We start from the raw sequence: 16,623 nt of genomic DNA, 5'->3' as shown, positions 1-16,623 counted from the left end.
ATGTGTGATTAATTTGGTCATTGCCGACTCCAGAATATAAAAAGTTTGCAGACCCACTGTTTTTAATAACAGTTAGAGAGACAAACACTATATTTACAGTGTATATGGTAGAACATGATGATGGAAGCTAATAATTTTCCCATGTTAAAATGATCTCTATAGATCATAGTTTACTACAGATCTATATGGATCACTCTAGTCCTCACATAAATGCTATTCCTTCAAGATCTGTAAAGGTGTATAGTACTTCATTTGAGAAATATTTGTGACTACCTTGTTTTCCAAGGTATCATTAAATTATTTTCTTATTATTTTAGTACTTGGTTTTGTAAAACAATTTAGTAATAAAGGATTTCTTATGTCTCTGTTTTTTAATTAAATTTAATTAAAATATGATCTTACATATTTAACCTTGTTCTTCACTTCCTTATCTCTCCTTCTTCTCCCTTTCACTCCTTCTCTTTCTTCATTTATGCCCAACTCTCCTCTTCCCTCTCTTCCCTCCTCTCATCTCTTTTCCCCGTAAGGATGAACCTCTTTATGTCTTAGATGCTATTTATCAATATAATGTTAACTTGTTATAACTCTAATTAAAAGCTCATTCTCCAGTGTCTCTCTGGATAAAAGATGATGTGATATTACTTTGCAGACTGTTTCTAAAAGAGATGGTTTTTTCAGCACGAGAAAATACTCTTTTGTTTTAAACTGTGTCCTCCACTTATGCCTTGATTCCTGAGCTGTCATTTCCTTTTGTGGAGGCTAGTTATATATACTTACTATAAGTCAGCATTCCTTGTATTTGCTGTTGTCATGTTTAACTTGTTTGATGCTGATAAACTAACATTTAGCCTTTTCTCCCCTGTTTGCTGCATTACAATGGAGCAGTAAACCTGACAGGTGAGAACTGAAGAGTAATCCCCTTTCATTTAATCCAGTGGGGATTGGAATCCAGATGGGGAAAATGGGGGCGGGGGGGGGGGGGGGGGGGGGGAGGGGAAGAGAGAGAGAGACAAGTTATCGTAAGAATGATCTAAAGCAGAATAACAGAACATCTGTCAACCTAAGTGAATATAACAACCTAAGTGAATATAATATAGACAGTGAGGTATCAAATTGAAGGCAGCTGCAAGATATTTTGTTTTTTTACAACGTTTAAAATACACGTAGCATATACTGCCAAGTTTCACCATTACTTTTTGTGTCTCCACGAGGTACATTTTCAAGAGACAACATGGTTATACAATGTTCATATGTTTTTATTTGTGTTTTCATGAAGTTAAAAGTATTCTTTGCTATAACAATAACTGCTAAAGGAATGTGGTTTTGTGCTTAAAGTGTGAATTGTTCTAAAGAGTTCCGTAGTACTCCTTACACATAAAGTCAGTGCTGACATATTTCTGTAAGTGAAAATGATCATAGAATCATACAATGGTTTGGGTTGGATGGGACCTTAAGGATCACCTAACTCCAACACCCCTGCCATAGACAGGGATGCCACTCACTAGATCAGGTTGCTCAGGGCCTCATCTAACCTGCTCTTGAACACCTCCAGGAATAGGGCATCCACAACCTCTCTGGGAAAACCGTTCCAGTGCCTCACCACCCTCTGAGTGAAAAATTTCCTCCCAACCTCTTATCTAAATCTCCTCTCTTTTAGTTTAAAACCATACCCCATCATCTTGCCAATATCTGACTGAGCAAAGAGTTGCTCTCCATCTTTTTCAAAGTCCTCTTCAAGTACTGGAAGGTTGCAATGAGGTCACCCTGCAGCCTTCTCTTCTTTAGGCTGAACAGCCCCAGCTCTCTCAGTCTGTCTTCATATGAGAGGTGCTCCTGCCCCTTGATCATCTTTGTAGAACCCCTCTGGAGCCACACTAACAAATCTTGTGCTGGGGGCCCCAGACCTGGACACAGCACTCCAAGTGGGGCCTCACGAGGGCGGAGTAGAGGTGGACAATCACCTCCCTCCACCTGCTGTTCACACCTCTGTTGATGCAGCCCAGGACGCAGTTGGCCTTCTGGGCTGCAAATGCACACTGCCAGCTCATGTTGAGCCTTTTCATACATCAGAACCCCCAAGTCCTTCTCTTCAGGGCTGCTCTCAGTGAGTTCTTCACCTAGTCTGTACTCATGTCTGGCATTGCCCTGGCTCAGGTGCAGCACCCTGCACTTGGACTTGTTGAACCTCATTAGGTTCTCATGCGCCCATTTCTCAAGCTTGTCCAGGTCCCTTTGGATGGCATCCCTTCCTTCTGTTGTATCAACTGCACCACTCAGCTTGGTGTCATCTGCAAATCTGCTGAGGGTGTACTCGATCCCATTGTCTGTGTTGTTGATAAAGACATAAATAGTACCAGTCCGAGGACAGACCCCTAATATACACCACTCGTCACCGGCCTCCACTTGGACATAAAGCCATTGACCACCAAAATGATGTGATTTGTCTTTAGTGGATTTTTTTTTTTCAGCAGTTTTTTACCTATTGTGTAATCTGAAATAATTGTGATGTCTTTGTATAATCTGGAAAGACAGAAAAGACAAAATGATCCTAAGCATAATAATAATAATAAACCATTCTGTTGTCCTATAACTGTTCAAAATATTCACACAAATGATTAGAAGAGAATTTAGTTCTTTTTCTAGATGAATGGGAAATATTGCTGCTCAGCACTGACTTGCAAGTGGAAGAAAAGTAATGAAGCTTGTCTCTGGACAGTTCCACTGATCCCTTGACTTCAGGAGTACAAAATAAAGATAAAAATACTTCTTGGAAATGGAAAGCAGCCTTTCTTCACCTATACTTAAGAATAAAGAACACTAGAGTATTTTGCTGCTTTTGTGATAGTCAGGATCAAAAGTGAAAAAAGAATTTCAAATGAGTCATTCCATAATATTTTTTAAAGAAGAATCAAATTTAAATCTGCAAAGCTTCACTAAAAATAAGTTAATATAGGTGTTAAGGATTTACCAGAGAGAACAGATGGAAAGTTTTTGTAGCAAAACACTTCATGAAATTAGTAATTTGATCAGAAACATTCAAGTGTAATCTGAGCCTTGAACATGTAGATGTGATCAGATGCATGAGTGTAAAGTTTTTTAAGTTTACTGTTATGTCTCATAATAGTTAATTATTCTGGTGCCCGGAATGATGATCTAGAGGATTGGTGTAGGCCAGAATGCTCAAGACATTTCCTTCTGACATTTCTATATTTAAATTCATTTTAACATTGCAAATGGTAGCTGCCTTACCCACTGTGAATCATTATTTTATCTTTTCACTGGATCAAATGCTCTTTCAGAAAGCATCTCATGTTTATAATTTAATGATTAAAGACTTGTATACCTGCATTTGTCTACTTCACACCTCAGTCTGATATACATGTATTCGCCTTCTCCACGCAGGAAGAGGGCTGAATCTGATTCTAGAAAGAGCAGCATACCCAACAGCAAGGAGGTCCCTTCTCACCATCCCACAGACCCAGTGGAGCTACGACGCCTTAATTTTCAAACTCCAGGTGAGAGACAATAATATCTCACTGAGCTCTACGATCACACACTCTGGTTAGTGGTTCTGTTACAGAACAGAACAATTTTTAAAAAGATATATATATTTTGGCTACTTATGATATTTTTCTACTGTGTATTTCTCTGATAGGTTTGGAGGTAATTCTTTAATTTCTATTTAAAGAAAAATCCTGCATGAACAAAATTATTGTTTTGTAGAAAAGATCCAAAAGTCACATATGTTGTGTGAATGTGTTTTATATACTAAAAGTACAAGTTAAACCTAAAAACATTAGAAAAATATTGGGAAATATACATCCCCCTATTTATTAACTAGATACTTATAGTTAGTTCTTGTAATTAAGCTTCCCTTATATCTACTACATTATCAAGTAATTGATCAATATCACTGGAGGTTTTACTGTATTGCAAATGTAAAACAAACAAACAAAAAAAAAAAAGAGAAATAGTCTTGTCTCTTAAATTCAGGCTATATTAGGGTCAAAGAGTCATAGAGGTCAAATTAATATGGCAGTAGTTCTGAAAGGTAGAAGTAACACACTTGAATTCTTTATTACCCATTTAATTATTTTATTTATGAAGCATTTTTTTATTAAAGTTTTTTTGGTTGATAGTTAAGAAATACAGAGAGAAATACTTTAAATAATATTGATTTTTTATTGTCATTTTATGAGTAAATGTTTTTTAAATTACCTTTGTTTTGATCATGCTGTATTCCAGTAGTCTTGTTTTCTGTTACCATATGATTGCACACAGTCCTGATCTGATGCTAATTACTTATCAAATCTTCCTGAGCATTGTGTTTGTCAGATTTATTACATTTAGTACAATAATAACAATAATGGATTCAAGCTCATAAAGACAGGCAATTAAGTACTTGAGATGTTAAGAGACTAGCTGAAGAAGCAGACACACTAAATATTACAAAAGGGTTAACTGAACTGTCAAATCTCATTTCTCATATTTAAAAGAATGTCTGCATTAAGATAGTTGTGCCCTAGCAGGAGTACATCTACAGAACAATGAAGAAGGGGCTAAAGACCCAACATCCTTACTGCATATATCAGAGGTAAAAAGTAAGTGTTTTGAGGCTTGAGGCTTGCCCCAGACTTGCCTAAATCTGTTTTATTACAGTGAATGCTCATCAGCTGCCGAGACACGAGGTGTGTTTCGGGAGTGCATCTTCTTGTTGAATTTCATCTGAATGTGGGAATCTTGTTGATGTGCTCTGGGACCTCTCCACAATATGAACCTTAATGCAGTAAATGGAAATGATTGAATGCTTTGCTGATTTGCAATTGTGATTCTGAGACTGTAACATTAATGTAGACTTATTCTCATGAAGCGAAGGTTTCAGACCTTATCCAGCACCTTCACACAAAGTTTTAAAGGTTTTTAAATAGATAGACATGTATATACAAATCTTTGAAACATGAACAGAAAAATATTGTTTTTTACATTTTAGTTTATATCTAAAACAAGTCATTAGCTGTATGCACATATACACCAGGTAGAGTGGATATCGGAATTACTAGGTATATAAGCAACATTTTCTGATGATTGTGTAAAGTTTTACCGATCCATTTAGTATTGGTTATATAGTAAAATAAAATATGATTAGAAAAAAAATGCTGCTAATTCTTAATAACTTTACATTTAAAATTAATTAATTATAAATTCATACCAAAAATGTAAAATTAATAAGAACTGGCAGAATTTGTGGCACTTGTAGACACTGCAGTTCCACCTCACTGGTCTAAAAAGAACTAGAGAGGAGTAAAAGTGTACTTTTCCTTGCAGCTTTGTAATTTATCTGGGAAGTTGGCAGTTTTCTGTGAAGCTAGTTAGGCAGAACATCTGCAATCCATTTCTATTATAAGATCCCTTTCTTTGCTGTAAATCTTTTTCACAAAATGGAGGATTCAAATTACTAGAAAAAAAATATAGAACAGAAGTCAAATTATGATCTTTTTTTCTAGGAACCCTAGGTGCAGATCAGTCCAATAAGATATTCAGGATGCAACCAAATATCAAAGATACTACCCCAGGAGGTTTATCTTGCTGTGTAACACTTGCTAATTAGCTTGTCCTTAATATGAAATCTGAGCTGCAGTGAAGTCAACCTACAGTTCCTATGGCAGCAGAAGCGGAATTTCACTTAACTTACAACACCTTCAATTAGGGCTACCATTTCATTTAAATCTGCTTGAATTTAACTCAGATATTTAGATACTGCTTAAATAATTATCCAACTCCATACGCTAACACATCATCAAGTGACGTGGAGGACAAAGCTTTTCCAAGATGAACATAGAGGAAATATAGAAAGGCTGTATATTCAGGACACAAGTTTCTTGTTGTTGTTTTTATTATTGTTGTTCTTTCACTTTCATAGCTGTGTTGTTGTTGTTTTCTTTCTATTGGGTAGCAGAAACATGTAGGGTACTTTTGGAGCAATGCAGGCAGCTGAGAGAAGGAGATGGTACTGATGTTATGTGATGGAGTTCTTTTAACAAGACATCTCAAATCACCCTCATACAATGGCTTTATTAACTCTGCAAGATACTGCCTTTTATGAACACTGAATACAGATAAAATAAATGACAGAGTACATTATAATAATACAAATAAATGACATGTACATTAATAATCAGCATCTGTCAAGTCAGTACAACTGCCTCAGGACTGATGATTTGATTTCATTATTATGATGATTATTTATTTAGCTTATGGAACATCCACAGTTTTTTTGGATCTTTTCAAGCGCACTATTTTCTTCCAGTAAAGAAACAACAACAGCACAAAAAAAGAGCTTATGATGAATACATAATGTGAAGAAGTATTAAGAAAGAACATTTTAAATTACATTAGCAATTATTTAGGACAAGAGGAATGGCAAGTTGTGCCAGGGAAGATTCAGTTTGGAAATTAAGATAAATTTCTTCTCAAAAAGAGTAGTTAGGCATTGGAATGGGTTGCCTAGGGAAGTCACCATCCGAAGGAAAGGATGGATGTGGTTTAAGGAAAGGTTGGATGTGGTACTTAGGGACATGGTTTAGTGGGTAATACTGGTGGTAGGGGGGCGGTTGGACCAGATGATCTTGAACGTCTTTTCCAACCTTTATGGTTCTATGATATTTAGATTGCCACTTCTCAATGGGAGAGGTGAATGACACATGTTTATAAAAGTCAGCTTTAATCCTCTAAAAGATTTCTAAACAGCCTCTTTCCAAAAATACTAGAAATTGCATATTTTGTTTAAGGAAAAGAGAATCAGATCTGACTGTCAAAATAATTTGAAAATTAGTCCCATGTGTTAAATTTGAATTTCTAACCACAAGTACAAAATAGTCCTAGGTGGTTGGGTTGTTGGGCATAACTTTTTGAAAGAATTTACCAGGAAGCAATATTTTATCTTTGGTGATGTCAGTGCAGTGATTTTGGCAAACGTTATGCTTTACTGGTCATAAAATTGTCAAATCAGTATGAAGATGTGATAAAAGTCCATTTTCTAAACTACCATCACAGTAAACGTCTTGCTTTCCTATCACTTTTTTTGTCTTCTCAGTAAATAATTGTATTCCTCACTAATCTTTTACTTACCTAAGTAAGGTTTCTTATCTTACCCTGTTTATGAAGGCTCATATTCATCTCTGGCTTCACTCCTCAGTGAACAGAGTAGCTCCACAGAAAAATTTGACATTTTGTCTTGACATTTGAAATAGCCCATAGTTCTACATCTCAGAACAAGATCCCATGTCCATATGTATTATCCAGAAAATGTATATTTGTTAGATAAGCCCATATGCTATGGAGTGGGTCACATCTGTGCCAAGTTTTCATTGAGTAAATATGAAAATACCCAGTCTCACAGTGGCATAAGGGATTTCATTTATAATTTTGACATTCTTCTGGAATTAGAGTGGCTGAGGGAAAATCAGTAGCATTCTTCTCATTCTACAAATTTCCTGTAAAATATGGGATTAATATCATTAACAGCTGTGCAAATTTTAAAAGTCTCTATGCCACATGGGTGGGCAAAGGTAGGGAAGGGATAATAATTAAGTCCTCATAAAAGATTTTATCAAATGAGGCAGCCCAGGTTTGTGTAAAGGAAAATATTAATGTTAAGTAGTTTGAGTGGGTTATGAGACCCAAGACTTGTGGCAAGACTTCAATCTGCCAATCAGCCAAAGAGCTGAACTGAGTCATTCCTGAAAAGTGACAGTTTTTTTCCTCATTTAAATTTATGTGTCACACGTATAAGTAATTTGCCTAACTGGGTGGCAATTAAACAATTATCTCATTATTTCTTATGAACCAAATAAGATGCTTTGAAATAGAAGAAAAATAAATAAAATTTTTACAGCTCCAAATTGAAGATTCTGCTTTTTCATTAGGTAAGTAAGTGCTCATGAAACTCAGTGAGTTCCTGAGCAGTTTATACTAACCTATTTTCAAGATAAGGCAGGGAGAGAATAAAACATCTCCATAGGAAAAAAGGTACAAGTAACAAAAGTGGAAAAAGTGATGTCTGGATTTTGTTACCTGTTCTGCAAGTTAGCAGGAAAGTTCTTCCCTTACTTTATGTACACATTTTCTGAGTATCATGACAAAGCTGAAGGAAGAGCTGGGGTTTGTCTCCGTGGTGAAAACAGACTGTAATGGCTTTCTCACAGTGAACTATCCTACATATATCCTGTGTGCATGTGAACTTGACTCACATGAAGATTTTAAGCACCTTAATTTTGGCTTTCAAGTGCAAATAACAGTTCTCTAACATCCCACTTGATTGCTGTCTAACATAGAGGCAATAAAAGTCTGCTTAGCTGGGAAAGAGAGTTGAAGGTTCTGCTACTCACAAGAGAGTTTTATTTATTATTATAATTTTTATTTTTCCTGGATTTTAGCCAATGTTTTTGCAACAGGCTATTGTCTTAAGTAATTTTTAGATCAGGGCTGAGAACTAGGCCTCTCCATTTCTCAGTGTAGAGATCTTTTACAGCTCATTCAGAGCTGGGGGTTCTTCTGTGAGCACCTAGGCCTGCTTGTTATATCTAATTCTGATATACTATAAGTTTCGTTCCAGAATAATTAATCCATTTTAGAATAACATACATTGTTCTGGAATAAAAGGGTTTTTATATTGGGGTAAAAGGGGTATAATATTGCAGTATTATATGCACATGAGTAACTATTTTAGATTAGATATTACAGAACAACGTATTTCTCTAAAGCTAATCTTACAAATTTAGCTTTGTACACAAGATGCAAGTTCACTCTGTGAGTTAACAGTAGCCATTTTAAAAAGAATTTTTAAGGTAACATTGATTAATCAAATATACTGAAGGCATCCTGGGTAAATTTTCATGACCCTGGGTCACCCTTCATATTTTCCATTTCCCATGTCCAGATGTTGCATATGTATTTCTATGTTTCTGATAAGAAAAAGTGTCAGTGACTGTACCAAGTATTACTGATTCCTTCCTTTTTCAATAATAGGCCAACATCTTAATCAACATAGATGGAAGGTATTCTGTGTCACTGAATAAAAATGAGTATGTAATAAATGAGTCTTTAAAATTCCCAAGTATTAATTTGATATAGACCTTTAATATAACTTATTTCATAAAGAAATATCTGTGAACATTGTATGTGAACATTTTCAATTCATCTGGATTGTGTTCTGTATGCTAGCAGCTGTGCACTGTATTTCTTTCTTAACTCATTTCTTATTTATTGTGGACATGTCAACCTACATGTCCAAATTTATAAATAAATGTATGTTTCACACATGTTTTTAAAAGTCCTTGACATAAAACTGTGATAGTAAACAAAATCCTAATTTAACATACTAATGACAAGGCCAAAACACCCACTTGTTTCAGTGGGGTACAGGAGTACACTTAGCAGATTTAAAGCCTGGATAAAGTATGCAGGTAAATTCTGACCTTACTTTCTCAGTTATGCCTTGAAATTGTGGCACATATGGCATCCCAAGTTCTTTAGGTCTGGATTAGCCAGGAAATATTTCTACACTGTAATGCATTTTAATTTTATGGTTTAATGCTAGGCTGGATAAGATCATTTACATCTGACAATCTTCTGCCAAATCTAGGGGGAAAAAAAGAAAAAAAAAACACATTATGAATACAATTTCAGCTTCCTTTTGCATGTATGGTGTGGTTGTTGTTTTTGTTGTTGTTGTTGTTTGTTCCGTTTTGTTTTTCTCCTGCTTGATTTTTCAGTGTTTCTGTCTCTTTCTAACTTGAAGGAAAGATTTAAAGCATACATTTGTCATACTGTTTCTTTTGACTTACTAGCATCTCAGAGGGTCTGTTCTAATTTAGCTCTATTTTGTCTTATTTTTTTAGAGTTTTCATAGCATACGTTGATTAATGTCAAAGTGTGTCAGCAAATAAGTGCATTTTGTTATATGTAATCACAAAAATAAGAGTGTTTACCTGTGCTTTTGTTGTTGTTATTGTTTTTTTGTATTTATTTTTATTTTTATTGAGTCAAGTTCTACATCTGTTCGCATGCAACTGACATCAAATTCAACAGGAACTTCATGCTTTTACATGAGATAGGATGAGGTCTTAACATATTCGTACATAGTGTATTCTGCTATGATGATTGTTACATTTTGTAGACTGATTACATAATAAAAGTTCTCCAGCAATTCATAAAAAAGTATTTAATGAGTACCATCTCAGTAGAGCACGCTTTACGTATGATTTGAAAAAAAGTTCACAAGTGTTCAAATGTAAGTTTCTAAAATGAATCCTAGAGAAAAGAGGTTATATGTAGCCAAAATCTGGCAATTTCAGAAGTTGCAAATAGTTTTTTTTTTTCTTTTTCTTGGAAATATTTATGTCAAGTTTCATTTTGCACAAAATGTTTAATATGAAATCTCCCTTTAGGAATGTCAATTGACATCGACATTGACAAAAATCATTTAAAAAAAAAAAATTTAAAAAAGACTGTGTGGTCAGCAACTTTTTCAAAAAATAAATATCCTTCACAGTAAACAAATTATTGGGATTTGTGCTCATGATGCTGATCATTTAGTCAGGTTCATCATGTATACAGCAATTCTCATTCTCTTTGGTTTTATGTCCTTTGTGCTTACAGTTGGGTAATTGGACCATTAGACATTTTAGTTTAGTTTCCGGACTGTTTTGTGCATGTCTGAAGTGCCTGTATGTACGAGATTGATTGATTATGGTGATATACTGCTGTTACTAATTTGTTTCCCATTTCCAATTGGCTTTTACTTTTTACAGCTTTGAGCAGTAATTCAGTCCCCTACGCCTCCCTGATTGGCTCTGTGTCCTCCCTCTCTAGCCAAACTACCACTCAGTCCTTATATGATAATAACTCTCTCCCACGATTCGCTCGAAAAGGTCTAAACATCTTTGTCTCTATTATTTTCTCGGTTTAAGCACTGTTTTAGATGTACATCAGTCCACCTCCATTTCTGGATCAATCTAGAGTTCTCTTGTGCCTTTTCACTCACATATTTTCCATGGGGGTGCTTGATCTGGATCAAACAGTTTAATTTTTAGATGACTGTCACCCACACTCTTATTATGAGAATAGCCAATTTCTTTTAAGCAAAATTTCTAACAAAATGGGAGACAACTAGAACTGATTCAAATAAATCAAGTATTGTAGACTAATTTGTTAATTGAAATTCTAATAAATCTTGCTATTATATCTGAATATTCTGTTAGTTATTCTGTTAGTTGACTGGCAATTTGCTTTAATGTCTACGTTAAATACTGTCTCACCATCACATATGTACTATGAAGGTAATATATAAATATATATTTATAGGGTCAGCTGAATTAGGAGCAGCGCTGCAGGATATTATTAACACGATGCCTGAAAATGTAAAAAAAAAAAAATAAAAAAAAAAAGTAGAATTAAAAAAAAAAAGAGGAAGGAAAAACATTCTAAAGTGTGACTGTGTTGTAACCACATGGTCATTTTCAGCTACTTTATGGGAAATGCAAGTTAGTTGTCTTAGGCATGCTCTTGAAATTCACAGTGACAAGCAAACAGCATTGTGCAACATGGCTTCCAGCTTGAGCCCCCTTGAGTCATCACTGTTTTTCTTTTTTAATTTCAAGAGATTTTGGGGTTCACTAGCTTAATTTTTCTAGCCAGCTCTGATTTCTTCCCTGAAGCAATTGAAAACTCTCTTCATTTAAGGATGAAGAGGAGAATGTAAGCAGTTTGGAGAAGGGTCACGGAGACCGACTGAAACAATTATGTTCGCAAAATATTGCCTGGCAAATCTTCAGCTGGCAGATTGTGCTAGTTGGCCCCACATCTCTTCTGTCTTTCTTTTGCCTTGCTGTCCCTGTATTCCTTTCCTCACCCCTCTCTATCTCTGATTCCCAGCTCTTACTCTTCTTTTCCACTTAGTATCTTCATTAGTAGACAAAGATGTTTACACCTGAAGTAGATTGTAGGTATTTTTGGGGGTTGATAAATGGGGTTTTAGATTAAACATGTTTTAAGGTACTAGTGCAGTCAGTATGTGTGTCCAACCGAACTGTACAACCCCTGCTTCTACAATCTGCTACTAGTGAAAACATTTTTGAAGCTATAATTGTCTGATGTCCAATCTTCTCTTCAGTGACTGTTGTCTAAAAGCAATGGTGCATGTAATTCTAGTCATTCATAGTTGCATGTGAATGTCAGTCACCTCAAAATTTCATAAAATATTTAAGTATTTCTAATTTAGTCAGAATGTGTAGTCAGTCTTCTAGACCTTGATACATTGTTATTAATTCTCAAGCGATCCATTTCTTTTTTCTTTTTCTTTTTTCTTTTTTTTTAATTAACTCTATAAGTTAGTTTTCTGTTGGTTTGAGTTTTGTTTTGTTTTGTTTTGTTTTGTTTTTTACCATCTCCTTTGCAGGTTCAGGTGTCTCCGGTTACCTTGGTAACCTTCATTCTTCAAGTTCGTTTTTCTTGATTACGCATAAGTCACTTTGCTTTCTGTCAAAATACTATTCTTTCCCCTTTAGGGCTTTTCAATGTCTGTTTCTCAGCTCACCTTTCCTCATCTAATTCAATGCAGTTTCCATTTCATACAGTCCAGCAGAAGAAGTTTGAAATGACATTAAGAGTCATTACTCAAAGCAGAGGTCGACATCAGGTCTAACTGTCTCATTTTTCCATGCCTACCTAACCTCATTGTCTCATCTCAGAGTAACTCTTTCCTTTACACTAGGATTGTTAGCTTTGGGAATATGCTTGGTGACTTCTTTTAATTTGGCTTCAGAGCTCATTTATCCAGAGCATGTTGTGCTTTGAGTAACCAAACTATTTGCCTGCTTCTCTCACATTTGACATCTTTACTACTTACACATTTCTAGCCATTCTAACTACTACATTTTCTAAATTTTACTATGATGCCATCAATGTAGTTTATTTTAAATTTGGTTCTTCTTTCCTGTACAACAGGTATGGCCAGTCACCCTCCAATACCTATCTTGGAACTTGCAGATCACATTGAAAGACTGAAAGCAAATGACAATTTGAAGTTCTCACAGGAGTATGAGGTAATTTGCCCCATTTTCTTATCATTCAAATGATCAAAAATGTCATGCTTTCTATTTCTCTAGATTTACTGCTGTTATGTATTCACCCTGGTGGTGCCATTCTTATATGATAAAACCATGTTAAAATATGTCCTCTGTGTAGATGGACTACATTGGCAAGGTGGCTCCTTTGCTTCTAACATGTTCTTTTTATAAGGATCTGTGTCAAGCAGATTCTATGTGCACATGCTTGAAGCAGTGTCCTGCCAATAATACTACATTGATAATCTGTGAATGGTGCTCTGTAAGAGTGGGAAGGAACAGATTAATCATTTACAAGCCATATTGTCAGTAATCTATGAATTACACCTCCCAGGACAGGGATTGTTACTGTGGGGAGCGATAGCTTCTTATGTCAATAATTTGTTGCTAAAGGAACTTGGAGAGCTATCCATTAAATAGATCCCTAACTGGTTCTTCAACACCAATAAGGCTTATCATGTCAAAAATCTATGGACAAAGTATACACTGGATGATTAGGAAAATCATGCTTCTTCAGAGCAGCTATGGGCTGTCCTGTCTGTTATCCAATGATTAACAGCTCCCAGAGAGATCACTGACACAGTATTTTCTTTATAGTCTATTGTGTCACTGATCCTTGCTTAAAAGTCCTCAAGATTTTGTTGTCACAGTGGAGTAATAACACATTATTCTCATTTTAACTGCACATTTCTTGTACTTGAAGGTTCCTATAAACAGACAGTGCAATAAGCAAACAAACAAACAAAAAACTGAGAAAGACTTTCATGTGTTAGTTCCACATTAGCATGTACAGAGATTCTGTAAATATCTAATGTATTTAAAACCTTGACAGGAAATATTATAAATGAATACTTAATATTGTAGAAGAGAACTAAAGTCACTTATCATTTTATTGAATGCTGTTCAAAAGACTTTCATATTGCTCCAAAAAAAATCGTCTTAGATATCAAAAGGAATATATAGACTCCACAATTAATGAAATGAAATTTCTTTCGAGAATCTCAGGGTTGCTGTTTACTGTTGCAATTACACACACACACACAAAAAAAAAAAAAAAAAAAAAAGAGTATCTTTTCACATTTCTGCATGTAAATGTATTCTTAAGTATGAAGACTGTAATACTTTCTATAATAAAGAATTGGACAGGGAAATTAATGCAACAGTATTTACCATAAAAATGCTAATATTTGCTACAAATTTTACAATCATTTCTTGTTGTAATATAGGCAAATTAATTGGAATAACTCTGTAGGAAATTCCATCTAATAAATAAAAAATGCCATTACATATCATATAATGGAGTATAGTTTCCATTAAAATATACAATGCACCTTGAAGAGGAGTCTCAGGGGAGATCTTATTGCTCTCTACAAATACATGAAAGAAATGTATGGGGAGCTGCGGGTTAGCCTCTTCTCACGGGTAACTAGTGATAACAGGTCTCTTCTCACAGGTAACTAGAGGAAATGGCCTCAAGTTGCACCAGGGGAGGTTTAGGTTAGAAATTAGGAGCCATTTCTTCTCAGAAAGAGTGGTTAGGCATTGGAACGGGTTGCCCTGGGAAGTGGTGGCATCAACGTCCCTTCAGGTGTTCAAGGAAAGGTTGGACATGGTTCAAGGAAAGGTTGGACATGGTTTAGTGGATGACATTGTTAGTAGGGTAGTGGTTGGACTAGATGATCTTGAAGGTCTCTTCCAACCTTAATGATTCTATTCTATTCTATTCTATTCTATTCTATTCTATTCTATTCTATTCTATTCTATTCTATTCTTCATTTACTGTATGTGACGCATGTTGTGAACATGACGTGGTTCTTCTTATGTTGTAGTAAGAAGTAAAAGAAGTAGAAGAAGTAAAAGCCTTGGTGTTTGGTATTTCTATACTATTTAAATCATTAAAATCATCTTGAGAATGTAATTGTAATCATTTACAAGCAGTTTTGTGAAGATATGTTAATTTACTGAAAACTTAGTATATATACCTTAAGAACTTTTACCATTTGGTGTATACAGCTCAGATTTCACATTCTGTATTTATTTACTTATATATTTTGGCAAAACATACCATCTGGGGTAGAGCAATCAGACACTGAATATTAAAATGTGGCCAACTATAAGTCAACATTAAGCTTCATTCACGTTGGTTGGCCCAATGGACAGTCAAAAATTACCTTTAAAATACCAGCTTTAGAGAAGCCACTTTATTTCCAGCTACTGCAATGTTCACACATTTTGAAGCAGAATTACTGAAAAACACTGCTATTTAATTTCATGGTCTAGTCTAGGAAGTGGACAAAGGTTGCAGTTTGGTGATCACTGTAAGTCATCTCCCTGTCTTGGCTGTGCATTCCTGTTGTCTCTCTTGTGCCAATCCTGGCACTTGTGTATGTGCAGCTGTTCAAGGATTATCTCAGGAAATAGATTTAGCTGAGAACTAATTGCTTTATTTTTCTTTGCTGTTTTTAGTTGGATCAATTCCCTGAATGAGCTAACCACATGGCTGCATGAGCTCTAGTGCCAGCACAAGGGAGATGGTGGGAACATTTGTGGTTGAGGACTGGGACCTTGTCTTTCCTCACTGATGTCCCTTAAAAGCAACTGTCAGATTCTCAGGTAGAGATGGGTACAGACAGTAACAATTCAGCTATTGTCACTTCAGATTAAGTTTGAACTGGTGACACAGAAGGAAAAAAGATTTTTTCATCATCAAGAGTTAAAGGCAAGCATATAGATGTAGCAGTATATAAGATGTAGCAGGAAACCACTGACTTCTGTCAATAATAATAAAGTACTTCATTTAATTCCCATTTGAGGAAACAAACATTTTTTGTAGGTGATACACATATATTTTTAAATATATGTAAATATGTAATGCCCTTTATTCCTTACTTTTTTTTTTTTTTTTTAATGGAATTTCTTACATTGCATTGATGAAATTCTAAAATAGACTGATTGTACAACATGACTATTAAGGCATCTTCGTGATATCATAAAATAAAGTATACACGTACAGTTTCCTGATGAACACACTTCTCATCCAGCTTGTAGAATTTCTATTTCTTTGTAATGGTTAGCTCCATGACAAATGGTCTTGCTCTTGTTGCATCCTCTTCCGTTTGCCAAGAATTTCTGATAAAAATTGCATGCAAGTTTTTTTTTTCTCCACATCTTCTTCCGCCTTATACCTTCCCAGCCTGTTCCTGCTTTGTCTTCAGACAGACGAAAAACCTCTCTTCACTACTTTCACCAGAAACAACAAAAAATTATCTCTGAGAAGGCACATGTCTACATATGATCTCCTCTGCTTCCCCTCTATCCTCATTTTCCAATGAAATTCCCTAACTTCCTTGCACCCTCTCAGGGAAGGTGAAGAGGCCTTCTTTAGAGACCTAGATCATGAGAGGAGACAGGATTGATTTCTTCAAACAATCCCATACTCAATTCACTTGTCTCCATTCATCTGACAAAGCTTCGCAAAAGCTTTCTCCTCTCCTCTCCT

At 35.3% G+C, this 16,623-nt stretch overlaps 1 protein-coding gene across 44 annotated transcripts in view; it reads left to right on the top strand.

Annotated features, from left to right (window-relative positions):
• Positions 1 to 16,623, top strand: part of PTPRD (protein tyrosine phosphatase receptor type D) — a 411,363-nt gene that overhangs the window by 308,299 nt on the left and 86,441 nt on the right. For 30 of the 44 annotated variants that reach the window (XM_040541837.1, XM_040541861.1, XM_040541835.1 and 27 more), the window contains 3 exons: positions 886 to 897; positions 3,403 to 3,515; positions 13,006 to 13,103. In XM_040541837.1, coding sequence (XP_040397771.1) covers positions 886 to 897; positions 3,403 to 3,515; positions 13,006 to 13,103 — 223 coding nt within the window. Of the gene's footprint in view, positions 1 to 885; positions 898 to 3,402; positions 3,516 to 10,811; positions 10,932 to 13,005; positions 13,104 to 16,623 lie in introns of all 44 variants that reach the window. The other 14 variants (XM_040541856.1, XM_040541879.1, XM_040541852.1 and 11 more) reach the window with 2 other exon arrangements.

This window comes from Cygnus olor, chromosome Z, assembly GCF_009769625.2.
Source record: "Cygnus olor isolate bCygOlo1 chromosome Z, bCygOlo1.pri.v2, whole genome shotgun sequence".
In the NCBI taxonomy this organism is placed as follows: Eukaryota; Metazoa; Chordata; class Aves; order Anseriformes; family Anatidae; genus Cygnus; species Cygnus olor.
The sequence above is the reverse complement of the archived record's forward strand: the minus strand, read 5'-3'. Positions and strand labels throughout refer to the sequence as shown.